General features: G+C 45.8%; 1 protein-coding gene across 1 annotated transcript in view; it reads right to left on the bottom strand.

Moving 5' to 3' along the window:
• The window catches only part of FKTN (fukutin), a 44,257-nt gene that overhangs the window by 10,526 nt on the left and 15,324 nt on the right, over positions 1–18,407 (bottom strand). The window contains exons 4-9 of the mRNA XM_038770032.1: positions 17,093–17,296; positions 14,491–14,768; positions 11,987–12,119; positions 8,130–8,259; positions 3,520–3,653; positions 2,136–2,263 (exon numbers count right to left, since the gene is read on the bottom strand). Of these exons, the coding sequence (XP_038625960.1) occupies positions 2,136–2,263; positions 3,520–3,653; positions 8,130–8,259; positions 11,987–12,119; positions 14,491–14,768; positions 17,093–17,296 (1,007 nt within the window). The remainder of the gene's footprint in view (positions 1–2,135; positions 2,264–3,519; positions 3,654–8,129; positions 8,260–11,986; positions 12,120–14,490; positions 14,769–17,092; positions 17,297–18,407) is intronic.

Genomic DNA, 18,407 nt, shown 5'->3' with positions numbered 1-18,407 from the left:
ACACTGCTTCTCCAAGTTGGTAAGGTCAGCAGGGATCCCGGAAATGACCTAGGGACCTTGACCAGCTCTGGGTGAGTGACTTGCTAGCTAGCACCAGCAGAGCAAAAGCTCGATTTACTCTTCCGCATGTATCTATCTCTCTGCCTTCCACCCCCGACACCTTTTTTTTGTCCCCCCCTGCCCTCACATTCCCTTTAAAACATAAGCTACTTAAAAAAAACACAACACTTTTTTATGGCATCTGTTTAAGCATTTACTATGAGTCAAGCGCTGTTCTAAACACTGGGGTAGGTACAAGTTTATCCAATTGGACCCAATCCCTGTCCCACATGGGGCTCACAATCTAAGTAGGATTTAATCTCCATTTTACAGTTGAGGAAACTGAGGCACAGAGAAGTTGTGACTTGCCTAAGGTCACACAGCAAGCAATTAATTGGCAGAGCAAGGATTAGAACCCAGGTCTTCTGGCTCCCAAGCCCATGCTCTTTCCACTAGGCCGCGCTGCTTCTGGAAACATTTTAGGTCCAACAAGGTCTAGGTGCCCAGTGGTCGAAATTTTTGACACTGTCCCAAGAGTTTTAAAGATTTAAGGACAGGTGTGGTGGTGGTCGGAGGTGGGGGGGGGGGGGGCGGGGGGATGGGGGATGGGAGTTGGCTTTAAATGTGTTGCCAAAGAAAAATCAGCTACAATATAAAGGGAAGAGGCGTGGCCTAGTGGAAAGAGCATGGGCCCGGGAATCAGGGGACAGGGATTCTAATCCTGACTCCCCTACATGCCTGCTGTCAGTCAGTCAATCCTATTTACTGAGTGCTTACTGTGTGCAGAGCAATGTACTAAACGCTGGGGAGAGTACAATAGAACAATGTAACAGACACATTCCCTGATCATAACAACCGACCGGGGAGGGGATTGAATGGCGCTATGGGGAGAAGTGTGACCTTGGGCAAGTCACTTCACTTCTCTGTGCCTCAGTTCCCTCATCTGTAAAATGGGGAGTAAGACTGTGAGCCCCACATGGGACAGGGATTGTGTCCGACCCCACTACCCTGTATCTACCCCGGTGCTTAGAACAGTGCTTGGCGCATAGTAAGTGCTTAACAAATACCACAATTATTATTATACGGTTTTACACCCTCTTGACCCATTACTAGCTCTTTTGGCCTTACCATAATAGGCTGTAGATTGAAGTTCTAACGACAGCCTGGTGATTCATTCATTCATTCATTCAATTGTATTTATTGAGCACTTACTGTGTGCACAGCACTCTTTGGCTGAGCCATGGCTCCTGACTGGGATGTATAATTCTGCCCTTGCTCCTATCATATCATCACCGGCTATTAGTACCTTGACTGTTAAGAGACGCATCACCTGTATTATTCTGTTGTCTATATTTCAAAATCACAGTTAGTAGGTCAGTGTTTAATAAGAAGAACAACAGGTTTCTTTCCAATAAATAAACTCGGTAGCCAGAGCATGCCAAAACTGGCTTTTGTAACACTCTGTTCTAGGGGTGAGGGTTAGTTGGTTATCAAAGTCCCGGAGATAAAGCAGGAATGAGTGAGCATTACAGAAAGCAATTCCTTATTTCACACAGATTCAAATGTAACAGTCGGAAAATGTGAAAATGCAGCTGTGCCTAGATTAGCCGAAGACGATAACCTTCTGTTTAATACCAAGACAAACACATTCTTGGGGCCTTGTCTCCAAGGAAGAATACATGGTGTGAAATCACTATGCTTAACGTTTCCTAATTCCGATACCCTAGTCCTTTTCCTCTCTTGGAGACAGGACAGACACACACATACACAGGTTATAGCTATAGAAAAGAGGAGATCTGCTACACAATTTTTTCCCACTTAGGTGTTACCAACATTACACCCTAATAATAGCTTAAAATAGGTACCAGAGCTCCAGGAAGTCTTCCACTTCCCCCAATTTCTACAGACCCCCTTGCGCACGCGTACACACACATACACTCACACACAAACCCTTGTTCCAAGCGACAAGCTGTGTCAAACTCCTTGGGATTCTTTCCATAACCCCAAGCGGTAGGGAAAGATTCAGCATGAATGCTCCTACAGGTTTCATTTTACATTTGTACATTTCATTGTTCAAAACAGGATTGAATTCCTACCTGAATTTCTTTCCCGATTTAGCCTGGGTGCCTCCATTCCACATGTGGTCAATCTCTTCATAGAAGAAAAAAATATCAAGTTTCACATCATCTGCTCCCTGAAAGGAGAGTTCCAAGCTGTCTTCTACCTATTGGAAAGAAAGAAGTACTTCATCCACTGGCAAAATCAGGAAAAAAAAAAAACAGCTTGGAAATCTAGTCATGCTCACTAGAGGGAACAGGCCTCAATCTCTAGAAGGCTCGAGGGGAGGGCCCATCAAAGGGAAACCATCCCACTTAGCAAAGGGAAGTCACCTTTAAAGAACACTTTCATCACCCGTCCTTAGGTGCCTAAGTTTTTTTTTTACAAGACCCTCCACTAGGCACTGTACCAAGTTACTCTTGACACAACCTCTACCTGTCAGCAGTTTACAGTTATAAAAAAATAAAAGATGTTGACCCACTCCCAGTCATTTTGAAGATGAAAATGACAGTTTGATGTGTCCGCCAGGAGGATTCCCAAAGACACTCTCTCCAAGCCACAACCATGGTCGGAAAACTAACTTTGGAGCCTTAAAGTGGAAGGTTTACTTTAAATGATCCTATGCTTCCACCTCTTGGGGAGGAGAGGAAGTGCTTTAGCCTAATTTAATGATACCACTGCACTGCTGCCATACACACTGATCCCCTGCTAGACTGTAAACCACTTGAGGCTAGGTGTATGTCTACCAACGGTTACTCTCCCAAGTGCTCCGTACAGTGCTTTGCACACGGTACTCAATAAAAACCACCAATTGAACCACTCCACCGTATTTCTCCGTTCCCCCTCAGCCCCGGTCCTGCTCCTGTGGCTCTGGATGTTTGGTGGGGGAGGGGAAGAGTGGGAGGAGAGATGACTGCAAGGGAACTGAATGGCAGAAAGGGGCAGAGGTGGGTGCAGTGGGAAAGATTAAAAAAAAAGAGGTTCCCTTATAGCATCAGGGTCAGCTTGGAAAGGTGAGGGGGGAGTTCCCCAAGGGTGGGGGGACAAGGTCGAGGTTCATAGGGCAGTTGTTGGAGGTTGAAAAGACCTGTGGGGAGGACAGAGGGAATGAAGGCACGGTGGGATGCGCAAATAAAAGCAAATTTAAAAAAAAAAGGCTAGTGTGCATCATTAGGATGGAAGAGACAGTCCTCTGATGCTTCATCTTCTTTACCCAACCCAGGTCTTTAGATCCCTGCTTTTTCTGGCTGACATTTATCAAGCACCTATTATGTACTTTTCCTCTCCTCCAATAGAAGCAGAAGTCCTAAGGAAACAGCCATGCAACCCCAAAGCATACTACCTCTTCGATTTAAATGCTGCTGCCCAGCTTTTGAGCGCCCCCCCCCCCCCACGACCTCATAAAATAAAGGCAAAGCTCACCTTCCCAAACTTGTGTTTAAGAGGAAGTCCTGCATTCTGAAATGCTGTAATAATGTCTGACTTGTAGTCTTGTATGAAAATCCCCAAATCTACATCTCTGCTGTAAGGAATTATATTGCACTGTCGATACCAACCTAAGAAAAAGGAGAAAAAGGGGGTGGAAAAAAATCAAGACATTACTTTTTTAAAACTTTTTTTTAAATATGGTATTTGTTAAACACTTACTATGTGCCAAGCACTGTTCTAAGCACTAGGGTAGATACAAGCTCATCAGGTTGGACAAAGTCCCTGTCCCACTTGGGGCTCACAGCCTTAATCCCCATTTTACAGGTGAGGTAACTGAGGCCCAGAGAAGTTAAGTGACTTCACACAGCAGACAAGTGGCAGAGCCAGGATCAGAACCCAGGTCCTCCTAATTCCCAGGCCCGTGTTCTATCCACTAAGCCACACCACGTCTCTAATTGTGCGTTCAACATGTAAGTGCATTACACACTGAGAAGAATGTGAAGAGTGACCCAGGACACCCATGAAACCTACAGATGCCAGTATTAGAGCAGCATGAGAGGAGGGCTGGCTTCTTCAGAACTTGAGCTTTCAGCTCCTCCTGAAAGCATATGTTTTACTTTAATTTTTAAATACAGCATAAGCCTAAGTCAGATGCTAACAGGATCACTAATTACAGAAAGCCAGATGGTTGAACCGAATGTCAAATACCTAGCTATTGGTGATGGGAGGCCGCTCTGGCTTCCTTTGAAAAATGATATAGTTGTTTCACTCCTTTTCCAAACAACCGTCTCTCCTAACTAGTTTACAGAACAGAATGCCATCCAGGTTGGGGGGGAGGGGGGATGGGGTCCCATAACAATGGAAGTTTCAACTTTAGAAGAGTTCTGTTATTTTCCTCTTGCCTACGTGGGCTGGTGTTCCTTAGCCAAGGCAAGATAAAACGGAGCCCTAATTTCAAGATTTAACTGCAGGAAGTCTCACTTGATTGCAATGCAGGGAGTCGCCCATTCAAGGAGAGAACCAGAATAATGCCTGTAAAGTTTCCGGTGCCTTAAACTCTTTAAAAGAATGGGACACAGAAACATTAACAGGGAAGAAGAAGAAGAAAAAAGAAAACAAACACTTGGGAGCAAACTGTGCTGTAAGCTCGTTGTGGGCAGGGAATGTGTCTGTTATAGTGTACCCTCCCAAGCGCTTTGCACACAGCAAGCGCTCAATAAATACAATTGAATGAATAAACCTGAGCATTTTGAATTGTACATAAACTGTTCTTTGGCTTCAGAACTGATCTCTGACATTTAAATACTGCTTTACAGGCTCGGATAGCAACAGGTCAATTTATAATATAATGATGGTATTTGTTAAGCGCTTACTATGTGCAAAGCACTGTTCTAAGCGCCGGCTGCCCTGCCCGAGTAGAGGCAAGAGTAAATAACGAGGGGCAGAGATGGGGGAGACAAAAAGGGAAAGAAACCCGGGACAGTGGCCCAGGCCGCAGTAGCGGCTCGGTTTGAGAGGCAAGAACAAAGCTGTGGCGGAGGCAGGCGAGAAGGTGTGGTTCGCCACCTACTGGTCCGCGCTGAACACGTTGCTTACTCCAGTTTGTTCCTTCGCTCGTTCATTCAATCCATCCTATTTATTGAGCGCTTACTATGTGCAAAGCACTGTACTAAGGGCTTGGGAGAATACAATACAACAATAAACACACTCCCTGCCCACAACGAGCTCACAGTCTAGAGGGACAGTTCTGACCCAATAGCCATTACCTCTATTCAGGTCCGGGGTCCAGTCAGCTTTAGCACATTAAATTCTCTCACTCTCTTTCTCCCTCCCTCCCCCACCCGAGGTGACCAATGGCACTAGAAGGAAAAGCCCCAGACAGTGAGGTGGTTAAATTCTAAGTTGAGTTCAAAACATTTCACAAGTCGATCTCGGGTTCCAACTTTTTAGACTGTGAGCCCACTGTTGGGTAGGGACTGTCTCTATATGTTGCCAATTTGTACTTCCCAAGCGCTTAGTACAGTGCTCTGCACATAGTAAGCGCTCAATAAATACGATTGATGATGAAACTGAGCCCAAGGGAAAGTCCAGAACAGAAGGGAAATGATTCAATTCCATTTTTAAGCCCATGAATACTTTGGAGGGTTGCCTCTTTATGCCTCAGTTTCTTGACCTGAAAATTAGATTTTTTTTTTTCAAAGCACTTGGAATTCCTGGAGAGAAAATGGCATGCTGCTACTACCTCTCAAAACTGTGAAAAATATTACAAGTGCCATAGAATGTGATTTGCCCCCATGGATCCGGTCACGCTACAGGTCAAATTCATGACTGCCTAAAACATCAAGTGCCATCTGGGTCACATATGCAAGGGGTCTTGTCTTTAGGACATGCCACCATCACCTCAAACTCATCTGCTCATTTTCCCTTCTCCTGACTTTTCCATCCCTGTAGACAACATCCCCATCCATCCTGGCTCACAAGCCTGCAACCTTGGCATTATACTTGACTCATCTCTCTCCTTCAACCAGCACATTCAGTCAACTTTAAATCTTGAAGTTTCTATCTCCATAACAACTCCAGAATCTGACTCTGACTCTCAGGCTTGTGCTCTTTCTACTACGCCACGCTGCTTCCCAAATCTGACAGATCACCACTCTTCCCCCTATCCAAAGCCCTACTGAAATCACATCTCCTCCAGTAAGCCTTCCCAGACTAAGCTTTCATCCCCCCCACCCTATTTTCTCTCCGTACTGCCTCTCTCATCACTTTAATCCTACCCACCAAGCCCTTAGCGTCCCTTACCTGTAATTTATATTGTCTTTCTCCGTGAGACTATATGCTGTTTGAAAGCAGGAACTGTGTCTATCACCTCTGTTGTACTGCACTCTCCCAAGTGCTCCGTACAGTGCTCTGCACAGAGTAAGTGCTCAATAAATACTATTGATTGACTGACTCAAATTCAACAGGAGCATCAGAAGGCAGGATGACCTTTGAAAGTTGAATTTATGTGACAAGCTTGCAAGCTCAACTTCTGCCTAAAGGAGCCTAAATCAAGTTTAGTTTGCCTTTGGTCAGAAATTTGTCATCATTGGGGAGCCCAGGGCATCCAACCCATGCGGGGCAGGGGATCTACCAAGAGTAAATGGAATCTTAAGCATCAGATAGTGGTATTTATTGATGGCTTCCTAAGTGTAGAGCCCCGTACTAAGCACTTGGGAGAGTACAACGGAATTAGCAGACACGTTCCATGTTTGTTAATGGTATTTGTTACATGCTTAACTATGTGCTAGGCACTGTACTATGCACTGGGGTGGACACAAGTTGGGTTGGTCTCTCTCCCATGTGGGGCTAACAGTCTCAATCCCCATTTTCCAGATGAGGTAACTGAGGCTTAGAGAAGTGACTTGCCGAAAGTCACACGGCAGACAAGTGGCAGAGCCAGGATAAGAACCAATGATCTTCTGACTCCCAGGCCTGTGCTCTATCCACTACACCATGCTGCTTGCCCAGACACAGAGTGAATTTAGCTCCTCTGCAGCCATGTCTTTATAATGCAGGCACATTATCACAGGGATCGCTTTCCTGACACCTGTATTCTAAAGGGCATTTGCTGCACCCTGCTACTACTCCACTTTAAAGCAATGCTCTCCATAGACAGCCTGACAGGTTCCTGGGAGGGGTGGGGGTGGGTGGGGGGGGACAACCCTTACGTTCCTCTCTCTGTCAACTCATTAATAATGATGGTAATTGTTAAGCGTTTACTATGTGTCATGCACTATTCTAAGCGCTGGGGTAGCTACAAGCTAATCAGGTTGGAAACAGTCTCTGTCCCACATGAGACTCACAGTCTTAATCCCTATTTCACAGACAAGGGAACTGAGGCCCAGAGAAGGGAAGTGACTTGCCCGAGGTCACACAGGAGACAAGTGATGGAGCCAGGATTAGAACCCAGGCCCTTCTGACTCCCTGGCCCTTGCTTTAGCCACCAGGCTTCGCTGCTTCTCTGTGGGCAGGGAGCATGGCTGCTAATTTTGTTGCACTGTCTTCTCCCAAGTGCTTAGTACAGTGCCCTGCACACAGTAAGTGCTCAATAAATACCACTGATTGCTTGATCTCTTCTCCCTATCTGTCACACTTTTGGTGGGTGCAGTCTGGAGTGGTGGAGAAGGGAGAGAAATGAAAATTAAGCAAGGACTGCCTTCAGGGAAGCACTGACTTCATTTTACCTCGTCAATTGCCTGCACGGTCTCTGTTGGCATTAATGAACTATATACAGATTACACATCATGTTTTTACAAATTCCACTTGTGGCTCACTAATCCCCGCAACAGATCTGAATAACGGCTTCGGCAAAAATTCGGCTGGAGACAGACTGCTTGAAAGCAACCTACAGATTCTTGCTCTTTGCTCTGCCGAGCTGTGGGGGCTAATGCCGATTCGTCCCTCGGGTCTGATTAAAACTTTATCATCTGTGAGGCTTTCTAAAATTACTCGCAGGGGGGCTAGGTCTGGAATCACAGGAAGAAATACTGCACTCCACGCAGCCAAGAAATGACAGCCTGAGGCCTTGGAAAAGAGCGATAGGAATTGCACGAAGACATTACCGAGACAGGTTCCACTGCTCAGCCAGAATCGGACTCCCAAATTTTGTAACGTCAGAGCTGCCAGGTGTAATAATGCCTTGGCTTTTTTCCGAAATTCTACTGCTTCCAGAGAGACGTCATCAGGGTACTGCTACAGATTTAACAAATAGTATTTGCTGGATGTTAATTCTTAGGCGATTTGGAAAAATACCCCAGACCTACCCACTTTTCTAACTTGCCCAATAATACAAGGGGACTGTTTTTTATGGTATCCGTCCACCACTTACCATGTGACAAACACCGTTCTAAGCACTGGGGTAGATACAAGTGAATTGGGTTGAACACAGTCCCTGTCCCACGTGGGACTCACAGGCTAAGCAGGAACTGATTTGCCCAAGGCCACATAGCAAGTATTTGGAAGAGCTGAGAGTAGAATAATAATAATGCTATTTGTTAAGTGCTCACTGTGTGCTAGGCACCGTGCTAAGTGCTGGGGTGGATACAAACAAATCAGGTTGGACACAGTCCCTGACCCACGTGGGGCTCATGGTCTCCACCCCCATTTTACAAGAGGAAACTGAGGCACAGAGAAGTTAATTGACTTGCCCAAGGTCACATGGCAGACAAGCGGCAGAGCCGGAATTGGAACCCATGACCTTCTGACCCCCAGGCTGTGCTCTTCCCACTAGGCCACACTCTCGGGAAGCCTCGCATTCGAGAAAGCCCTCACTAAAGTACTCACCCTTTCCAAACCCACACGCGCAGGCAGTTTCTTTGATAATGTGGCATGTCCAGCTCAAACGGACTTGCATTTGGCAGGAGAGCATTCTCTAATTCCCAAATCACGTTCTAGCCAAACTGGAAAAAAACCATGTCCCATGGCAGAACTAGGTCTGTTTCTAAAACCCAAGTGTCACAGTTCATGGGCAGTCACATTGTGAGCTCACCCTCTAGACTGTAAGCTTGTTGCTGGCAGGGAATATGTCTATCGTTTTATCGTACTCTCCCAAGTGCTTAGTGCAGTGCTCTGCACACGGTAAGTGCTCAATAAATACTACTGAATGAACAATTGAATGTATTGTAAAGAACTGAGCATGGGCAGAGCTGATACTGAGTGGAGCAGGGGAGTGGGTTTGGAAAAAGGGAGAGAGGAGGAGGCGAGGTGATCGATTCCCAAGACATTCTGTCTCCCAGAGAATGCCAGCTTCCTTTACCTCACTCATCCCTCACTCACTCAGAAGAGCTTTTGATGTTCTTCTGTTACCCACCCCCACCTCCAGGCAAACATTAAGTTAAACCCCTTTACCAATGACACCCCTATTCCAGGACATTCCTTCTTTCCTCTCCTTCCTTCCTTCTCCTGGGACCACTGCCACAATCACGGGTTTTGCTAGGATTTGATCTTGCAGGGGAAAGCCAATTTATACCAGTGATACTCTTCTAAGCCATGAGCTTCTGTCTCCTACAACCCATTTAGGTCACCGCCAAAGGCACCCTGGACTGAGTCAGAGTAAATGACATCAACTGATGACAAAGAGTGCTACTGCTACTTCTCTGCATGTCCATGCCTACGATGACCCTCGATGCTGTTTCTTCTATCCATTTAGGCCCAATGAGGCGGTTTTTTAAATTGTGTTTTTCAACTGCTGGGTGCCACCAAGTGTCCAGCGATGTATAAAAGCTTTCGTTTGCCAACCCGGCCTCAGGTAACTGCCATCACGGCTGGCGGTTGAAGCAAGCCGTGGGGCAGACACCAAATGCTTCAACAGAACGAGAGGAACGGCCAGATAAATTGTAGTCGATTTTGCCGGATGTCCGGTTGCAGAAACACCAACACGGAGAAGGTAAGAGAGTGGCAAATGGTGCATCACAAGACTCTCTTACTGCAATTTAAGGATCCGAGCAAGTCGCGATGAAGAATGAATGCAAAGCTCTAACTGATTTTGTTTTGAGCAGAAACCTACACCAGAAAGCATTACAGCCTTGCATATTGATGTTGCATAAAAAAAAATAAAAAAGCCTCCACTAGGCAAAGATACAGTCTCTCCTCATCTTTCATTCATTTATTCTCCTCAAATGCTGCCTGAGTGCTTTCCATTAAAATTTGAATAAAATGAAGATTGTGAAAATACTGGAATTCAAAAACATACCACCAGGTCCATGAATTCTCAATATTTTAGGATACTGCCATCTAAATCCTAATATGTATAGAGATATATGAGCTAGGGCCAACTGCAACATTTACTCGTTACTAGACACACTCACCTTAACATTTTCAATGTCCTTGGAGAGGACAGTCAGCTGGATAGAACTTTACCCACCTCCACCCAATCACTCTCATCGATTACTCTCCCCACCTTCAAAACCTTATTAAAAGCACCTCCTCCTCCAAGAGACCTTTCCTGACTCAGTCCTCATTTCCGCTTCTCCCACTCCCTTCCGTGTCGCCCTTGCACTTCAATTTGTACCCTTTATTCACCCCTCCCTCGGCCCTACACTGCTTCTGTTCTCACTCGTAACTGATTTATTTCTGTTCATGTCTGTCTCCTCTAGACTGTAAGCTTATTGTGAGCAGGGAGACTCCCAACTCTATTACTGTACTCTCCCAAGCACTTAGTACAGTGCTCTGCTCACAGTAAGTGCTCACTAAATACCACCAATTGATCGACCTGTCTTACGGATGAACGCTGCTTTCAGGCAGTCAGACCGCTTTCCTTCCAGGGCTCCCTTATTGTGATCCTGTCTTGGTATTTGATGCTAAGAATAGCACGTAACTGCTCCAGTGAATTGGAAGTGACACCTGTGGTAGATGTGGAGGGTTTTCAATCACACACAAGGTATAGCTTCATGAATAGAACCCGGGCCTGGGAGTCAAAGGATCTGGGTTCTAATTCCAGCTCTGCCACTTGTCTGCTGTGTGATCTTGGGCAAGTCACTTCACTTCCCTATGCCTCGGATACCCATCTGTAAAATGGGGATGAAGACTGTGAGCCCCATGTGGGATGTGGACTGTGTCCAACCTGACTAGGTTGTATCTACCCAAGCTTTTAGTAGACCTTGGGCTTGGTCTCAAACTGGAGACCAACAAACACCACTGATGGACCGACTGATTGCATTCCATTCTGTTTTGGTCAATCGTATTGACTGACGCTTACTGCATGCAGAGCACCGTACTAAGGGCTTGGGAGCATATAACAATATAATAATGATGACGATGATGAAGACGACACACAGATGTGGGAAGGGTACCCCAAATACAGATCGCGACATGAACTCTTGAAGTTTACTGTTGGTTCTTAACGCAAAGGTGGACCTGCCCGAGCAGGGAACGGATTAGCTCCAGCTATCGGGTGTCGAGCAGAATCGCCTCACGGCTGGATCTCTTTCTTCCTCTCCCAAGCTCACCGGGTCGGCTCACTCTGGATGCAGCTGCTGCCATTCCCACCACAATTCCAGCTGCCCGGACTCACCAGAACTTTTGCCGGCATGGCTTAGTTGATCGAGCACGGGTCTTGGAGTCAGAAGGACCTGGGTTCTAATCCCGGCTCTGCCACGTGCCTGCTGTGTGACCTTGGGCAAGTCACTTCGCTTCTCTGGGCCTCAGTTCCCTCATCTGGGAAATGGGGATTAAGACTGGGATCCCCATGTAGGACAAGGACTGTGTCCAACCTGATTCAGTTGTATCAACTCCAATGCGTAGAACAAGGCTTGGCACCCAATAAGCGCTTAGCAAATACTATTATTATTATTATTATTAAAGGGCCCCTGGGCTAGTCAGCATCATTACAGACCAAAGAAAGAATGTAACGCATTTAAGTTTCTCCAAACCAAAAATGGATCTCTCTTAACAAAAAGTATACCACCTGGCTGCCACTAACCTGAAAGAAAGCACGAGCATCTTTGAATCTACACTCGAGAAATCTAGAGTGTGATATTTCCTCTAGAAAGCGGTCCGGATCTTTTGGAATCTGAACTTGTATTCCATCAATAGAAACGTGGAGTAGTTCTGGCCTGCAGTGAAACAAAAAACATTATTTCAATACGATTCAGGCCTGGAACAAGAGAATTCCCTTGAGAATCAAAATACAGCCTCGCCAAAACATCCATCACCAGCTTTTACGTATGTTTTCACCATCAGCTCAACAGCAAACTAGCAACTGCAGAAAAGAGCTTAAAATCCTACCATCTAATCAATAATCTGGCAACATCTCAACCCTCACAGCAATGAAACATTGGAAGCCATCGATGAGGAATACACTTGAGTCACTCTGTGCCCTGAAGTTGGCAGGGGGAAGGGAAATTGTCTGCATTAAATCTCACTTACCTTCAGTTGTATTTACTGAGCGTTTACTGTGTGCAGAGCACTGTACTAAGCGCTTGAGAGAGTACAATACAACACTAAAGAGACACATTCCCTGTCCACAAAGAGCTTACGGTCCCCAGGGGTTGTGCCTTCCCAAAGGGGAAGGCGAGGAAACGATGAGTTAGAAGGGGAGCGGTTGCAGAACTCTTCCTTTCCTTGCCTCTTTCTTGCTACAAGTTAGAGGTTTTTATTGCCATTGTTACGGGTCAAAGGTGCAGGGCCCAGCTTGGTTTGACTCTGCCTCGGTGGCTCCCTGGGCTCTGCTTCTCTTAGAGAAGCAGCATGGCGTAGTGGCTACAGCATGGGGCTGGGGGTCAGAAGGTCATGGGCTCCAATCTCGGCTCCGCCACCTGTCTGTCTGCTGTGGGACCTCGGGCGAGTCACTTCACCTCTCTATGCCTCAGCCACCTCATCTGTGGCAGATGGTCTAAACCCTGGGGTAGGTACAAACTGATCAGGTTGGACACACTCCATGCCCCAGGTGGGGCTCCCAGTCTTAATCCCCATTTTACAGATGAAGGAACTGAGGCACAGAGAAGTTAAGTGATTTGCCCAAGTCCACACAGCAGACAAGAGAAACAGTGTGGCCTAGTGAAAAAGCATGGACCTGGGAGTCAGAAGGAACTGAGTTCTAATCCTGGCTCTGCCATTTTTCTGCTGTGTGACCTTGGGCAAGTCACTGCTCTGTGCCTCAGTTACCTCATCTGTAAAATGGGGATTAAGACTGGGAGCCCGAAGTGGGGCAGGGACTGTGTCCTACCTGATCTGCTTCTATCTACCCTGGCGCTTAGCGCAGTGACCGGCACATAGTAAACGTTTAACAAATACATAATTATGATTATTAGAGGTGGCTAAGTGGTTTCCTATTCTCCTGCATCAACTGTGTTGCAAAGATTATTTCTACTGTGGTGCATTTTGCTCTTAAACCAACCTCCCTTTTTAGGGAGCACATGGTAATTGACAGTCTTCAAGAGGCCCGTCCAGAAGGACTCGGGCTAGGAGTCTGGCAACAATGGATTAGCAGTGAAACACTCCATCTTTTTGGAAATGGTGATTACGGTGTGGCCTTCAAAATCCAGTGACCTTTTTTTTGCCATTCCAAGGTTGAGGTGGGAAACCTAGCCATCAAGAGAGGCAAAGATCGCACGTAAGGGAAAAATCCAAGTTAATTCACCCTTCTTCCTTTCCTTGGAGTATTTAATGAGTAATAAAATGGCTGGATTGAAATCCCACTTTCTTTACTCTCTCAACTTCTGCAGAGGTGGAAAATGGGCCAGTAAATAGGCAGAAGGCAGGATGAGAAAGGGAAGAAAGGCACACAGATGAAACATAAATTGAAGACCAATTGCTGAGTAATTAATCATAAGTGAAAAAGGGATTGAGGAAATGTAGTTGCTACCTCTTAATGAATAATAATAATAATAATGATGATGGTATTTGTTAAGCGCTTACTATGTGTCCAGCATGGTTCTAAGCGCTGGGGCAAATACAAGATATTAAGGATAGATGCAGTCCCTGTTCCACATGGAGCTCACGGCCTCAATCCTTATTTTCAGATGAGGTAACTGAGGCCCAGAGAAGTGAAGTGACTTGCCCAAGGTCATACAGCAGATAAGTGGCAGAGCTGGGATCCAGAACGCACATCCTCTGACTCCCAGGCCCGTGCTCTATCTTGAACTAAGCCTAGAAGTGCCTCCTTCCCTTGGCCAAAGGCTCTATTCGCCTCTTGCTTCTCACAGCAACAGTAGTGGTGAGCTCTCACCAGATCCTTTTCTATTCCTGATTTTACCATATGAACACCATCCAGTGTTCCCTGCAAATCAGTAAAAAAAAACCTCACACGCTATTTTTCTCTTCCTCTTTTCAGAGTGACTATTCCCGGTTTGTGTTTCCATAATCTTGGAAAATAATTTCACACTTTAGGGCAGATTTCAACACTGGCACAAACAAATTGTATGTTTACCATGTTTAAACACTGGCAATGACTTTTGTGTTTGCTCTGCTCGTCTTTACACTCACTTGTCCAAAGCCCCAGGGTGACGGCCAAAATGCAGTTTTCGAAAAGGCACAAATTTGCGGTCCACGTGCTGTTTTAGTCGCAACCGGCCGTGCCAGAGGTAGTTGCCACTCCTCTCGTACAAAACCACGAGGTGTATGGCGTGGGCTGCCAACCTGAAGACGTAGTGCAGGGGGATTTCGGTCCCTGAGAGGTAATCCATCCCTTCCAGGCGAGGGTCTTTGCTCTCAATCTCGACCCACTGGAATCCCATTTTCTCAGCAGCTTGAAACCAACCCACCTATTGACAGAGAAGCAGTCAATCGCTTTGAAACCGTTCAGAGCCAAGGACGGCCGTTGATCCAAATTTATGGGGACTCTACTCTGATGGTCTGTACAAACGACCGCCGAGCAGCAATTGCTAGTGCTCTTGGGCCAGGACTTCTCCAGAAAGACTCAGGGAATTAATTTTCCTCAGGCATTCCTTGTTAATACGGAAGAAACAAACTGGTAGAGATCGGTTCACCCGTTAATCACAGTGAGTACCATTCTCCGGGTGATGTCTGAATGGATTCTCTGGGAGCCTTCCTACCTAGTGGAAAGAGCACGGGCCTAGGAGGAAAGAAACTTGGGTTCCAGGCCTAGCATGGGTCTGCTAAGTGACTTTAGGCCAGTCACAACCTCTCTGTGCCTCAGTTTCTGCATCTGAAAAACGGGGGTAAGATAGTCACTCTCTCTCTTATAGCACAAATCCTCTGTGGAACTGGGCCCAATCCCATTATCTGCATCTGCCCCAGGGTGCAGCCCAGAACTCTGGTCCATATTAAGGTAAGCACTTCGTAAACAGCACAATTAACTCCTGCTTTTGGAGTAGAAGCAAGAGCATTTATTGAGGACCCACTGGATGCAGTGCACTGCACTCAACACTCGAGAAGGACAAAACAAAGAAGTGACATGCTCCCTATCCACAAGGAGTTTATATTCTAATGCGCAGTGGGGAGGAAGAGTCACACAAAATTAGCGACCAATGGCGTCATCGAAATCAGTAACTGACAAACGGACACATACATAAGTGTGAAGGGTGGGTCTGAGAAGCAGCATGGCCTAATGGAAAGAGCATGGGCCTACAAGCCAGAGGACCTGGGTTCTAATCCCGGCTTTCCAACTTTGCTGTGTGACACCTTGGGCAAGTCACTTCACTTCTCTGTGCCTCAGTTCCCCATCTCCAAACTGGGGATTAAGACTGTGAGCCTTATGTGGGACAGGCACTGTGTCCAACCCAATTATTTTGTAACTACCCCAGTGCTTAGTACAGTGACTGGCACATAGTAAGCGCTTAACACCACAATTAGTATTATTATAAAACCTTGACGGCTAATGGGTTTATACAACCTTGGGGTGCTGGGAATTAACTGGGAACACTTGGAGTAGGTGGGATTTCAGGAGGGTTTTTGAATGTGGGGAGGGTTGGGGTCGGTCAGATTTGGGGAAGGAGTCTCAGGCTGATAGAGCAGCCTGAATAAGGGGATGGCAGTGGTCGAGTCAAGAACAAGATACAGTTAGAAAGTCACTTTGGGAGGAAAAGAGAGAGCAAGTGGGAGAGTAACGGGTGAAGGGATCAGGTATGTGGAGAGGGATGAGTTGGGTAAGCTGTGAAGCCGACTGGAAGGAGTTTCTGCTTGATGTGGAGCGGGGGGGACTGAGGAAGCCAGTGGAGGTTTTGGAGGCATGCAGTGATATGCGCCAGGCAACACTACAAGAAGATGATCCTTGTAGCAGCATGGAGCCTATATTAGAGGAGCACTGATTTTTTTCGCACCACTAGGGGATTGTTTTAGAGTGTTGCAACAGGATAGGCAGTGTTTGCAGCAAGCCTAAAAACGTTTCGATTTTCCCCCCAAAATGTCTGACTTGTTTCAGGGAGTAAACTTAGGCACCAGGAGAATTCTGGGTGTTTCCCCACCTTTAGAGCCCAAATTGGTGGTTTGTTGTTGTTTTTTTTAAATGGTATTTGTTAAGCGCTATGTGTCCAATGCTAGTCTAAGCGCTGGACACTTTGCATGGCAGGGTTGAAGCCATGCCACATAGCATCCCCACCATGATGCTGGTTAAGGCCTTTGTCTGGGCCCCCTTCTCAGTTCAGCTCCTCCACAAAAATCTCTCACGGCTAGCTTGGACCTTGATGGTATAAATACCACCAATGGAATGACATTAGCATGCAGCTCACAGACAACTCTATATTTCCAACTTATCCTGCCTCTTAGAAACTACCCCTCTCTTCCCCCCTATTCTCCTCCTAGCTATTTCTTTCCTTAACGGGAGGCAGTGACAGACCGCTGCCTTCGAACACTGTTTTACTCAGCAGATCTGAGCTGCTTGCAACCACAGAATGGCAGAGCTCACCATTTTCAATTGGCTCTAGGAGATACAGGACATCGAAGGAGCAGGCTGCCTGCCTGTCACCATTTCCTTTGCTCACCTCCTGATCCTGAAGGCCTAAATCCAGGAATTTCACAATCTACCCAGGTCGTAATATTGAACCATTTTAAACCATATTCCCTCCTGAACTGAAAATGTGGACACACAAATATAGAGGCCTTTATTCAAGAAAGCCAGCAATCTTACTTCGTTTTCCCACTGTTTGTCCAGGACTGCAAATGTGGTGACATCTCGGATAGCACAGAAATACTTGCACTCGGAGGTCTTGCCATCAGAAGAGTCTTCGAGCTGTTCAAAGTCTCTACGAATCAGGTCCAGAACTAAAGGATCGATAAGTGTCACGGGTACGTTTTGACTGGATGCTACCATAAGAAACTTCTTGACTGCACGCTGTTTAGGGAAAGAGAAAAATTGGGGGGTTGGGGGGGGGAAGAGGGGAGGGGAAATTTAAGTAATGTTTCATAGTGACTTTGAATGATTTTTTTTTTTAACTCTGGAAGCTTTGGATCTTAAAATGTCCTCAATAGGCTGATAAGAAAAGACAGGATCTCACAGTTCAAAGTGAGTTTTCCTGGGTGTGTAGAGCTAGAAAATTGGTAAATCATGTACGCATGCCACTTTTTATAAAAAGATTTAATGCTCCATGAGGCACAAGAAATTTCAACACAAAACTCTTTAACGCTTATCTCTGCAAGACTCTGAGATGCATTCTTCACTATGCTTCAACAGGCCAACGCTTAAATATTTTATGTTTAATTTTAATTTTTCTTTTCAAACTGCCTCTGATGAAGAGTTCTGGGTGTACTTCAGTTTGAGCAACAAAGCCTCCTACTGGGGAAAGAAAAATCAAAGCTTGTCACCAAAAACGTCACCCCTTGACTGGCATTAAGAAAAAACCTAACAGTTCAAGTGGACTTAAAATATGGCTGCCTAGTTTACCAAGTGAATACACTAGATAATGAGACTAATCACTATCTCCAATGATATCTGAAGAAGCGATGTCTGTGGAACATTCAGTACAATAAATTTTATATAGCATCTCCAATTATTCTAAAGGTACAAAGAACGTGAAAGAACAATACAGTGATAGAGATCTCTCAGAAAAGAACAGATATGCATTTCCTTCATCTATAGTTATAAAAAACATTAACTTCTGGTTAAAAGTCTTCTAGACTGTGAGCCTGTTGTTGGGTAGGGATTGTCTCTATCTGTTGCCGAATTGTACTTTCCAAGCGCTTAGTACAGTGCTCTGCACACAGTAAGCACTCGATAAATATCCCTGAATGAAGTGGTAAGCACGTGACAAAGAATAATAATCATATTTATTAGGCGCTTACGGTGTGAGGTAGAGACAAGACTATCAGATCAGCCAGTCACTGTCCTACGCTCTACTGCATTCCCATTTTACAGATGAGGAAACTAGAGCACAGAGAGGTTAAATGACTTGCCCAAGGACATATAGCTGGGATTAGAACCCAGGCCTCCTGACTCCCAGTCCTGT

The sequence above is a fragment of the Tachyglossus aculeatus genome, chromosome X4 (assembly GCF_015852505.1).
Source record: "Tachyglossus aculeatus isolate mTacAcu1 chromosome X4, mTacAcu1.pri, whole genome shotgun sequence".
NCBI lineage: Eukaryota > Metazoa > Chordata > Mammalia > Monotremata > Tachyglossidae > Tachyglossus > Tachyglossus aculeatus.
This window is presented reverse-complemented; position numbering and strand designations above follow the sequence as displayed.